Below are 12,332 nucleotides of genomic sequence, written 5' to 3' on the forward strand. Positions count from 1 at the left end.
TCGTTTGGGATGGTTCTGTCAGTTGGAAACGGAAGAGTTCTCAGAACTGAATTTTGGGGACTGCTACCAGAATTTCAGCCATAGACCCCCTTAATATCTCCCAATAGTTCTCTAGCTTTAAACAGACTGAACTCTTTATCCTAAAAAGCCTTTTTGGGTTCTGATTCTACGGCAGCCAGATGCTGGTGGTCCTTCATTTTACTTTCAGCCTACTCTGTTATATCTGTAAGCACAGAGATGCTTGATTAGATGGTAAGAAATAACATCTCATTTATCACTTCACTGCTTGAACATTTGTACTCGTCCTTCAGGTCTTAGCCTGAACGTTAACCCTCCCAGGCCTACAGCAGATTCCGTCTTAGACTCTCTCTTCTAGCACCTGCCACAGTCCATAGATAGCTGTGTATCTCTGGGATTATCTGCTCAATGTCATCCCCTTTCCCATTAGCCTGGAGGACTTTCTGATGGCAAGGGCTATCCACCTTGTCCACCGTGTAGTCCCAAGGCCTAGTCCTACATGGGATTCTGACAGATACCGGCCGAATGAGTAATAATGCGGATCTCCCTGGGAGGCCCGGGGAAGCCTTCATGGGTCATGCCCTTTACGAACTCAGTCACTAAGGAAGAAGTCTGCCTAGCACAAACACTAAACAAAAGTGAAACACTCTAGGCAAGCAAATCTCCTGGAAGAAGAAACCCAGGAAAGCTTCCTGACAGAGGCAGTATCTGGGCTTGGATGGGACAATGACTAAAGCATAAAACACATGCATGCTGTCTTACAAGTACACTGCCACCCATTCAGAGCTCAGCCATCTTTCTCATGTTGGTCCAAGGAGGACCTTAAGATCCTAAGTAAAAGAACTCCTTGGATATGAGGGCTGAGAAAACTGTGTTTGCTCCCAAGACCAAATTTTACCTATAAGGAAACTGAGGCCCAGAGTAGGACATGGACCAGCTCCTAAAGAAGCCCAGACCTAGGCCTCATGGGGGTCGTGGGGTTACTAGTTACCCTATGAGCAACTATTTCATACTAGGAGCCAAAGTGACTAACTGAATTGCAGTGTGTGGTTTTTCTAAGGCCTGGTGCTCCTACTTCTTTCCAGAAGTATTTACTTTTTAATTTCCTGAAAGGTATTTCAGGCAGAAAGGATGGAGTGCTTGGCAAGGTGGGAAGCATTGCTGGGCAGACAGAATGCTGATTTGGCAGTCACCTTGGGAGGGGGTAGACTGCAGGCTCCCTGCTGGAAAGGGCCACAAATCTTTCAGAGGGAGGCCTATTTGTGACTCTTAAGTGGGTTTGACCTAAAACAAAAAGCTGTTTTCTGAGGGAGAGCAAAATAAACAATAATCTTGGCATCATTTATCATCCAGGTGCCTCCACAGGAGAGCAGGGACACAAAAGCCTTTTTTGTTTGTTTGTTTTGTTTTTGGAATTTGCAATTATCTATTTTGCTAAGTCTTCCCACTAGGCTAGAATTGTGAACTCCTGGAGAGTCAGGCCTGGGCCGGGTCTTGCCCCTGAAAAACCCCAGCAAGCCTAATAGAGTCTCAATGTTTGTTGAACAAACCATCCTTTCCATGTGTATGACTGCTCAGCTTGTCAAGACTTTGCAGAACCACAAAATATATCCAGAAACTCAGAAAAGAATTCAGAGATGAAAACACAGAAGAATCAGGTAGGAAAAATAGCCAGCAGATATGATCAATAAAAGTTTGGTTCATTGAAAATACCTCTAAAATAGACAAATCTTTGGCAAGTTTTGATCAGTAAGTGAAAGCATCAATAAGCAATGCTAGGAATGAAAAAAAGGATAAAATGACAATAGCAGATTTAAAAGAGAAGGAGAAAACAACACACAACTTTATAGCAATAAACTAAAAATCTAGGTAAAACAGGTGATCTATGAAATTACCAAAGTCCTTTCACAACTGTTATTTCAAACTCCTCACAACAGCCCTGTGCCTTGGACAGGCAGTGCTCCTATCATGCTTTCTAGAAGAAAGGAGAGATTCAGAGGTACATACCAAGCACAGGGCCCTGACAAACTGCCCTGCTTTGCCTCAAAGGTCATGGCCATGGGAGCATGTGCATATCTACAACATGGAATCATACCACTCTTGCACTTCCAGCCATTGCCTTAAGTCTGTTGGTTGGACAGCCAGTCTTATTTATTTTTCCACTTCAAATGCCATAAGGGGTTTCATTTTATTTTTACTTCAAAAGCAGCACCATAAAAATCCTTGATGATTAGAGCTCCAGCTGTCTTAAGTTGTTTGTCAAGGGATCGGTTACTCACATCTCCTATGGAGGGAAACAATTTCAGGCGAGAAGTCATGGGAGCTGAGAAATGCAAATGTCTCATCTCTGAAAACTTTCAGACTCCCTCCTGTTTACCGCCTGGCCTGCCCCCTGATCCCCTCCCCCAGCCCCACCATCTGCTCTCGAGAGCAGATCAAATTTTCGAGCTAAGGTACACTGGCGCCAAGGACTCAGCCCCTCCATGCTTCCCCCTGCCACCCTCACTCAGAAATCCAACACCATGACCCAAATGGACTGCAGCCACATAAAACCACAGAGGAAAGTTTATAAAGCTTTATTAAGCATTTCACACAGCTGGGCAAGGAACACACCAGAAATAAAAGCTCTACAATAGCACTCCAAACGTTTCACAAGTGTGGCCTCACAGTCCCATTCCCTAGATGGACTGCCTTCTGTCCTCTGCCTGGCCCACCTCCCTCCCCCTTAGACAAGAGAGAGATGGATGGTTCGGATGGGAAGAACAACCATGCTGATCCCCAGTGAGCAGGGGCCAGGAGAAAGTCTTGTTTGCCAACACTTGTTATTGAAGCACAGAAAAAGAAAAAAAACAAGTGACAGTCACAAAGTCTTCCTGTGTATTCTTCAGAAATATACAGTCTATATGCGCAGGAACGAAGAAGCTCCTGGCGGGAGGACGATGGCCACTGCTCCCTCTGTCTTGTCTGAACCACCTTGGAGTCCAGTGTGCTGGTCACTCTGCAATCCCCATGCTAAATAAAAACTGTAGCGGCACCTACAATAGCTATCTATTGCTAAACCTCAAAATCAGAACATGTTCGATAAAGCTTCTTTAAAAGGAATATACACATGTATTTGTACGCACACATACAGGGCACAGCAAAAAATATCCAAACACCTATCAAGGGGATCATGGCTATTATGAAATACACAAGTACATTCCCATTCACTCAGCTGGGGACTGCTAGATTTACATGAACACACCATACCTCAATCCTGCAGAGCATGCACGGGAGACACAACAAGGCCCCTGCCTCAGGACAGTTGAGAAAGGCAGTAGGAGGGCAAAGGAAGTGATGCTGGGTTGGAAAGCATGAGCCTGGACGCTCAGGAGAAAGAGCAACGTCTATCTGTTGCTTCTTTCTTAAAAATGAAGTGGAGAAATACTGGAGATTTGTGGACAACAATCAATCAAGACATGTTTCCGTCTAGCTTGCTGAACAGGGAAAGAAGGATGAAAAAGCGAGGCTCTTGGGCGTCAGCAATCTCTTCAAATTCGAGATAAGTGCAAAAACAAGCCCTGTCTTGGACAGGTGCTTCCCCCCCAAAAAAGGAAAGGGGTAGAAGAGAATTAAAGGGAAACCAGGAGAGGGACTGAGGAGTCAGTAACATTCTGGGAAGGAAGGAGACCCTGACAAGGAGGGGTCACAAAGGTGACAATGAAACTGGCATTTTATCTGCCCAGCTCATGCCAGGGTGGCTGACCAGGACAAGTACAGACTCCTCGCAGTAATAAGGCGAGGGGGGGTAGCCATCCTGCCAGCTGGGATCAAGATGGGGACAGAACACACACAACCACAAGACCACCCACAACTATAGGACTCTACAATAAAAGCACCGGTCAGTGCCATTATTCACATTATAAGGATAAAACATCACAGGCCAAAAAGGCGCTGTTAGGAATGTGGCACCCGCAGGGCTGCGGGATTTGAAACTCCAATGCTTTATGACCTACGTCAATGCCTCCCCTCCCGTCTTCTGCTTCCTTGGAAAGCTAACAAGGCGGGCCATTAGGTGCCCACAACACCAGGGTCGTGCGCCGATTCTGGAAGCGGGGAATCGGAGCAGTGGTACAGGAAACAGTTTCCCCAGCAGCTATAGCAGATGAGGAACAGGGCTGCCAGGAAAACCAAGGCACAAATTGTGCAAGGTTTCCGCTCCAGGAGGAAGCTGAGCAGGTAGAAGCCCATGAACATGGAGTGGCTGAACCACAGGGCGGGGTTGAGGGGCTTGGGGATGAGGAGGACGGGCAGCAGCCACTGGAGGCAATACATGATCTCTGCTGGGCAGGGCCTTCACCAAGGCTGCCGGGCACCGCTGCAGGAACCGACCTAATGGGTGGGAGCCAGCGGGCGCAGGCGGCTGCCCTCTGCTTTCTTCAACCCTCACTCTCCAGGAGCTGAGCCGCTGTGCTCTCTGGCTGTCAGCCCGGGATCACCAAGGCAGCAGGGATCCTGAAGAGAGAAGTCAACACAATAGACAAACAGACAAAGAACAGACAGACAGACAAAAAAAAAAAAAAAAAAACAGGAACAGAATGTATACTTATTTGGGAAAATGGATCATGGTTACAACAGCAAATGTGAATGCCCTTTCCTCCCTGCCCACCCATGGAAGTTCTACTCCTCTCCAAGTCACCAATTCAGGAGGCCTCCTGGATGTCCCCCTGGGCTTCTCCTGGGGGCTTGGCAAGAAGGCTCTCTAGCACGGTCCTCAGTGGACTGGCTTTGCCTGGGCCCTGCCCAGCAGAGATCATGTATCGCCTCCTGGGGCTGCGGCCCGTCCTCAAGGAGCCCAGACCTCACAATACCGCCCCGTGGTTGCCACAAGACGGCCATGGGCTCCGTGCTGTGCCCCCATGCGGTAAGGACAAGGTTCTGTATCTAGTATCTCTCACAGCGATAGGTGATCAGGAAATGAGTGGCAAGTTAAAGCAGTTAGCAGCGGACTGCCGGCCCGGAGACGACAGGCAATGGCGGGAGAACAAAATATTTTGTTTGAAGATGGCAGCCTGGGCCGAGCTCGCCTTTTTCAAATAGCCCGGCCTCATTTTGCCAAAACCAGCCAACTTATTTGAAAGTCAATGTAGAAAAAAATCACTGTGCTACTTCGTTCGAACTGAACCCGCTTGGATCATTATACCTCCATCTGCTGCTGGCACTGTACAGAATCTGACCTTCATGAGATTTTAATCAAAATTAATTTTCTATCCACGTAGGGGCAAATGCCAATTGGCCCCTGTACCAGACAGCTTGCTGAAAAGAGGTGCTTTCGGGGGGCCACTGGTGCGCGGGGGCTGCGCTCACAGGCTGTGTTCCGCTCTTCCCGCCCGCAAAACCCACGCTCTGAGAGGGGGTCGACCCACAAGACGGGCGTTCTGAAAGGGACCCGCAAGACAGGCGCTTGGCGAGGAACCGCCTCCCCTGAAAACCGGGGTGCGGTAGCCACGACCCTCTGATGGCACTAGCAAAACCCCGCTCCATGCTCCAGCCGCCCAGCACAATGGGTACAAAGACCCGCGCTGGCTCAGGCCGACCTAGGGGAGCAGAGCGGAAGACAGAGGTTGAAACTCTGTCCAGTAGAAAACTATTCCCGAGCACTTTCCTCGCGCGTACACAAAGGGCGCCAAGCCTTCCTGCATCCCTCCCACTAAGTAGATACCCGGTACTACTGCCCAGAGCGCAGGGCCCTAGCTCGGCTCCCTAGAGTACCACCGCCACCACAGATCCCTATCTCCTTGCTACCGTAAGAAGCCGGACGAGAAGAATCAGGGAAGGTTACGCGCTCAGGCACCCTCGTGAAGCAGAGGCTATGGACTTAAAACTCACTGAATATTAGAAAAAGTGTACTGAGTAGGGGCCTGTGACGATAAGGCTTCTGAAAAGGGTACCTGTTTTTGTTCCACGGGGCAGACGACCTTTCCCTAATTTCGGTTTTCCATCCGTGCCCAAGGTTGGTTCTGGAGCGGCACTGGATACTGGGCTGAAATTTGCAGGCCAGGGCTTGGAGACAGGGGCGCCATTCCAAGAGGTGTGCAACCCCTACTCTCACCCTGTACTCTACCCAGAGCCGCGATACCCCTCCATTTTACACAAAAATTCAAAAGCGCGCACAGCGGAATCTTCTGGAAGGGGCTAAGATGGAACTCAGGAGGCGGGGGTCGGTGTGGAAAGAGCAGAAGGATTTTTTTTTTTCCTCTCCTGACGAATGAGGAGCGCCCCCCGGCCACCCCGCCTCATGAAACCCCCCCAAGCGCGCATGCGCACTTAGGTGGCGGGCGGGTACTTAAGGAGCGGCCACAGCGGCTGCGGCAGTGCGCCCAACAGCGGACTCCGAGAGACCGGTGGACCTCGGCAAACCCTTGCTTCTCGACCACCCACCAACCACTCGCGGAAGCATGGCGGCAGTGGCGGCAGCTTCAGCTGAGCTGCTCATCATCGGCTGGTACATCTTCCGCGTGCTGCTGCAGGTAAGTGTGCCAGGCTCTGGGTGGGAAAGGGCTTCCAACACGCGCGCCCTGAATCCGCAAGCCCGCCTCGTGATTGCCGCCTCCCGGACCTGTCCTATCCCAGTTGCCGCGATCCCTGTCTGCCCAAGTGCCGCTGCCGGCACCATGCGCCCCCTGCCCGTTCCCTGCGCCCTGCTCCTCGCGCAGACCCTCCCCAGTGCGCCCGCGCCCAGCCGGGAACAAAGACTCGGGGCGCGGCGGGCAACTGCCGCGGACAATCACCGAGGCTTTTAGCAACCTACGCGGTAAGAAAAACCCGCTATACCCAGATCCGACCCCAGGAGGGAGGCGGGGCGCTTCTATGTTGCGAGACTTCACAGTTCGCATAACGAAAATTTTCTGCCTTAAAATATTGCGCATTGCAGGGAAATTTCTAAAAAAAAAAAAAATATATATATATATATATATATATATATATATACACGCGCGCGCGCAGGGGTGGGATGAAAAATAAGAAAAAAAGCACTTCTCAGAAAAAAATTAAAAATCACTTCGCAAAATTCCACAATGAATTAGAGAAAAGTAATTCATAGAGAAAAACGAGCATTGCAGGAAAAGTAAATCAGACAAAAAAAGCACTTGACAGAAAAAAATGTATTAGATAAAAAGCGCATTGCAGAAAAAAATTGGACAAAGGAGCTAACAGAAAACAATGAATCGGACAAAAACGCTTTGAGGAAAACAATTAGAGGAAAAAGCCTCTTGTAGGAAAAATGTAAGGGGAAAAAAGCGCTTCCTAAAAAAGGGCAAATCGCTTTGGGGGGAAAAAAAGCAAACAGAGGCAAAAGCGCTTTGCGTAATAAGAAATTAATCGGAAGAAAGCGCTTTGCCCATAAAATCATTTACCCTAAAAGCTCCCTTTGCAGGAAGAATTCCCTGCTAAAGGATTCTTTTGCCAAAGGAATCGCATATTTCCTTCAAGGTGTTCCTGGAATGCTGCATTTACTGGGTAGGATTCGCTTTTCGAAATCCTCCAGGGACACAGCCCATTGCGAGAAGTGAGGTATACCTAAGTTGTGGGTCCAATCAGCTTGCCGCCATGCAGCTCTCAGCACAGTTGGAAAAGCTCCAGCTGCCCTGACTCGTGGACAAGCTGCGCCCGCACCCGCCTCTCCAACCTACTCTGGACAGGCGGGCGGGGCAGGGGGTGGGGCGGGGGTGGGCACGGCAGCTCTGCAGACACGAGGCGGGTGCTCTCCACTAAGGGCGGGTCCTGGGTCTCTCCCCACAGGTGTTCAGGTACTCCCTGCAGAAGCTGGCGTACACGGTGTCGCGGACCGGGCGGCAGGTGTTGGGGGAGCGCAGGCAGCGAGCCCCCAACTGAGGCCCCAACTCCCAGCCCTGGGCGGCCGCATCATCAGGTGCTCCTGTGCAACTCCACCAGCATGGGAGCCAGCGCCGCGCAGGAATGGGGGGTCCCCTGTGCTCCCTCGCCAGAGGAGCATTTGCCAAGGTCAGTGAGGGGCCGGTAGGCCACCCGGAGAAGCAGCACCGACAATGACAGCGATACCAGATCCCTTCCCAACCCCTTTGTACCGGTCCCACTGCAGGGGTGGGGGATGAGTGGGTGGGGGGAGCAGACCACTGAGATCTGGGTGTAGGCACCGCATTCTGATCTGGACCAAGTCGGGACAACACCATCCCAGCCCCGCAGCCGCGGCCATGCCAGCAGGTCCCACCACGAAGATCCAAACTACACCAGCCAGCAGAATGGACATTTCTACATCACCAGCCGAAGCCCTGAATCTCAGTGCAGCAGAGAAGGCACCCACTGTGTGCCTGTGTGGCGGGACTGGAGGGCACGCGTGAGGGTGGAGGAGGGTTAAGAAATAGAGTGGGGCCCTCTCACTGTCCCTTGCCTACGGCACGTGTATTCCAGCCTTGCTGCCTTTGCTCCCTTGATTCCCCTTTCCCCCTCACTGCTTCCCAAACCCAACCCATCCCCCCAAAATGTGTCACTTGATTTGGGCCTATTCAATCAGTAAAAGGAATCCCATCTTTACTAAAACCCCTTCTCCGAGCCCCCCGCCCCTCACTGATCTTGCTTTTCCCTGGTCTCATGCAGTTGTGGTCAATATTGTGGTAATTGCTAATTGTACTGATTGTGTAAGTGTGCATTAGTTGTGTCTCCCCAGCTAGACTGTAAGCTCCTGGAGGACAGGGACCACCTCTACAAAAAATAAAAAAACAGTGCCTCCCCCATTTCGCACAGAGTCCCAGGACCCTGCGGGGTGGTGGAGGTGCACCAAAATGTTGTCTCTTGAGGCTTTTTTTGCGGCACCAACACACACACTTCTAAGACTGGGCTGATGTGCCCATTGTGGAGTGAGCACACTGCTTGGGGGAGGGAGGAAAGGGGGGCAATAAAATGAGACACTCACACACCCAGCCCCATTTCAACTTAACACTCCTGAAATAAAGGACCATTTCCCTCTCCCCAAAGAGAAAAGTTGACATTTTCACTTGTGGTCCCCGAGTAAGGGACCACTTCCCCTCCCCAGAGGGGTGGGTGCCTTCTCCTGTGGTCCTGGGATGAAGGGCCATGGCAGGTAATCACTTTGGGAAAGATGAGAGGAAGGGGAAAAAGGTGGGAATGGTCCTCAATATGGAGTGCTAGGGACCAAGGGGGTGATTTTGGAGAACAAAGCCTTACGAATTCATGCAGGAACCCCCCCCCCCCCAAAAAAAAATATGAGCACTGGGGAGGGTGGACACAGAGTATTGCTTGGACAATGAGTATGGGATAAGAGGTCTGTGTGTCTCCTCTGCCCACTTTAATGCTCCAGGCCCTATAACCTCCACTAGGACCATGACAAGGGCATCCTACCTGGCCTCGCTACTCTCCAGGGTCTCCTCCCCCTACCCTCCCCCCAAAACCTCTCCTGCTTATTCTCCGCATTGCTGGGTTCCCTGACTTTCTCAGCATCAGCCTCATGATTCGTAGGGGCGCTTACCAGGTCCCAGGCCCTGGGCTCTCCCCTGCCATCATGTCAGGGTGGGTGGGTGAGCTAGCTGCTCGGCTCCTGACTTCTTTCCCCTCTCCCACTCAGTGAGTCAGGGCTCTTTTTACACAGGGTCAGCTGACTGCCTCACCAAATGGCACTGCCGCCTGTTCGGCCTTGTCTCTGGCTTTATGTGTCCCTGTCACTACACACCTGTTCTTGGGTCAACACCAAGGGAGGGAGTTGAAGGGCCATAAATCTCTCTTCCTGCCACTTCCCTAAATCCCTTAGTCACAGTTGTCACAAACACTTCTGCAGCACAAGGCACTTCGCCCCCTCAAGCCTGATCATGTTTCCCTCCCCTACTATGCAAGCCCCTTAAGTTTCTCAGCTCAATCATCAGCACCTCTAGAGGGACTTACTACTTCATTCAGCATCAGAGTTAAGGGGGGATGGGGGGTGCAGATCTTGGTTTTGGTCTTGGCTTTGCCATCAATCAGCCTAGGGAACCTGGCTAGGTCACCTCCTACCCTTCTTCAGTTCCCCTTTATAAGAGGACCTCTAAGATACCGGTGAACCTCAACACATTAAAAATAGTCTCCTGTTGGACTAAAAAGTGGCAATCAGGACTCATCAGGACTTGAGTAGGAGGTGCAATCTGAGCTTCCATCTTCTTTAGGCTGGGTGGCTACAGCTGCTACTGTAGCCTGAAGGTAAGGCAGGCCTCCTCTTGCCCCAGGGTGACTCATCAGCAGGCAATGCCCACACCTCCTCCCTTCTGAAGCCCATATTTTGGCAGGCCTCAAGACTGGGGATTTCTGTGGTTTTCCACACTAACCCACAGAACCCTGAACATATTTCAACATGTGTTCTTAATGAAGGCTGACCCTCGCTGCAGAGCCTTCAAGGGGTGTGCCCACAGTCCCACTGCCGCAGATGCTCTAACCTCAGCACAAGTTACAAGGTAGCTGAGTTCAAGGAGGCAGGCCAAAGCAGCATGGTAAAGTCTGGCTGCGCTGGATACAGCACCTCCTGGGCCTCCCTTAGAAGTAGAAGGCTGCTGGCAGCTCCTGGGCTTTCCAGATGATCTTGGCAAAGCCCTTTTCCTACATCCATCCATCAGCAGGGCTCTGAGCATAGCATGGTAGATGACAGACTTCCAGGCAAGTGCTGCCCAGGTGGCCTGCACCCAGCATGGGTGGGCTTGAAAGTGCAATGTCCACTCCTCACTTTCGTCTCCAACTCCCAAACCCTCATGTTCTGGCAGCAAACTTAACCCACCAAAGAAGACAGAGAGAATGTGTTCACTCTCCATCCCTATGTAATGCCTAGAAGTCTGATCCAAACACATCTTGTTTATAAAATTTTTCCACAAGCTATACTATTAAAACATTTTATTCTGATAGAGAAAAATAGGATGAGTTGAAAATGACTAGTTTTATTGCAACCTCCTTAGTCCATAGCAATTAATGTCCGCTTTCCCTAAACCATCGCCACTGCAAACCCTGCAAGACTTTGCCCCTACAACGGCAAGGACAGAGCAGATGAGTTGTGAGGGGATTGGAATGGCTTTTTTGGATTCCAGCGACAGGTGAGACCCTTGGGACTAAACCCCGAGAAGGATGTTAGTTTCTTAGCCTAGCCAGTTGAAGTTTAGTCCTTGAGGGTTTAGGTACCACAATTTTCAGAAGTGCAGGGTAATATGTGACACTGTTACTTCTATCTGTGGAGTATTTGGATTATGGTTGGCGGAAGGGAAGTCTGTTCTGCAGGTAGGGGCAAGTTTCTTGAGCTTCAGCTGTAAGGTCAACAAGCTTATCACACATGGATGAGGAAGCAGGTTTGCTGTGAGCCATTTACTAGATACCTATTTTCAAACTTGTATCTCCTCAGGAGCCAAGACACCAAAGGGGAATTCTAAATGTGCAGTTAATTTTTCCTCCCAGAGATTTAAATATGTGCACGCTCACACAACAAAACACTAGTCTAACAACAGTCTCTTTTCCCTGGTGTCCTCTGACTTCCTCTATATGCCCCAGAGACATGTTGTCATCATCTTCTCTGGGAATGATCCCCTTTATCCTTCTTTCTCTTCCCTTTCCCTCCCACAGGGCCCATACCCCAGCAGGATCCAGATTCCTGAGCATTCTCTGAGCAGGAAGTCATAGGCAGGCAACACACAGTTCTTGGTGTATCACAGTGACAGGCTTGAAATGGAATGCATGTGTTTCAAGAGTAGGAGAACAACAACCAAGAAAGACAGCCTAACTCAGGTTCCTCTTTGAAACAACATATTACAGATAAAAGGTAAAACTGTTTTTAGCAGCAACTCTAAGAAGACAAGTTTCAGATATGGAATTGACCTGGTCACTGGAAAGCGACCAAGCTTCCAGCGACTGCATCTTTAAGCAGATTTGCTTAACATTAATTATTGTCTAATTTAAAACAAACAAACAAACAAACAAACAAACAAGAGCTAACACTTGGCATTAGCACTTAAGCTGGAAGGTTTTTTTTGTTTGTTTTTTGGTTTGGGTCCCCGCTTTGGTGTTGCTGTCCAGAAGGCTGACGGGATGGTTGGATCATGTCAGGCAGGGCAGAGAAGCCGTCCCCAACACACCAGTTCACTGAAAGGGATAAAAGACGATCCGAACCTATAAACAGAAAGGCCGTTTCTTTCCTAGGACAGACCCCAGTCTCCCAACACTTAGCGTTGAAAAGGGACACGGAGGCCTGGAAGGAAAAAGCAACTGTCCCCCATCCCCCATTCTCCCTTTCCGGGCCATTAGCGTGTCAGGCATTCCGTTCCTTCAGCTGCCCTTGA

The 12,332-nt window shown here is 50.2% G+C and overlaps 2 protein-coding genes across 3 annotated transcripts; one reads left to right on the top strand and one right to left on the bottom strand.

The window, feature by feature from the left end:
- Positions 1-2,579: 2,579 nt before the first annotated feature.
- On the bottom strand, positions 2,580-9,645 carry BLCAP (BLCAP apoptosis inducing factor). The gene is made up of 2 exons (XM_063108741.1): positions 9,521-9,645; positions 2,580-4,512 (listed from the first exon to the last, which is right to left on the bottom strand). Exon 2 carries the CDS (start codon positions 4,330-4,332, stop codon positions 4,069-4,071), a length of 264 nt encoding a protein of 87 aa, XP_062964811.1. The 5' UTR covers positions 4,333-4,512; positions 9,521-9,645; the 3' UTR covers positions 2,580-4,068.
- On the top strand, positions 6,389-8,101 carry NNAT (neuronatin). 2 transcript variants are annotated; one of them, XM_063112908.1, is made up of 3 exons: positions 6,389-6,527; positions 7,489-7,564; positions 7,798-8,101. In XM_063112908.1, exons 1-3 carry the CDS (start codon positions 6,456-6,458, stop codon positions 8,025-8,027), a joined length of 378 nt encoding a protein of 125 aa, XP_062968978.1. In that variant the 5' UTR covers positions 6,389-6,455; the 3' UTR covers positions 8,028-8,101. The 2 variants fall into 2 exon arrangements, with proteins under 2 accessions (XP_062968978.1, XP_062968983.1); XM_063112913.1 differs by having other exon boundaries at positions 7,489-7,569; positions 7,798-7,890.
- Positions 9,646-12,332: the final 2,687 nt, after the last annotated feature.

This window comes from Cynocephalus volans, chromosome 1, assembly GCF_027409185.1.
Source record: "Cynocephalus volans isolate mCynVol1 chromosome 1, mCynVol1.pri, whole genome shotgun sequence".
Classification (NCBI taxonomy): domain Eukaryota; kingdom Metazoa; phylum Chordata; class Mammalia; order Dermoptera; family Cynocephalidae; genus Cynocephalus; species Cynocephalus volans.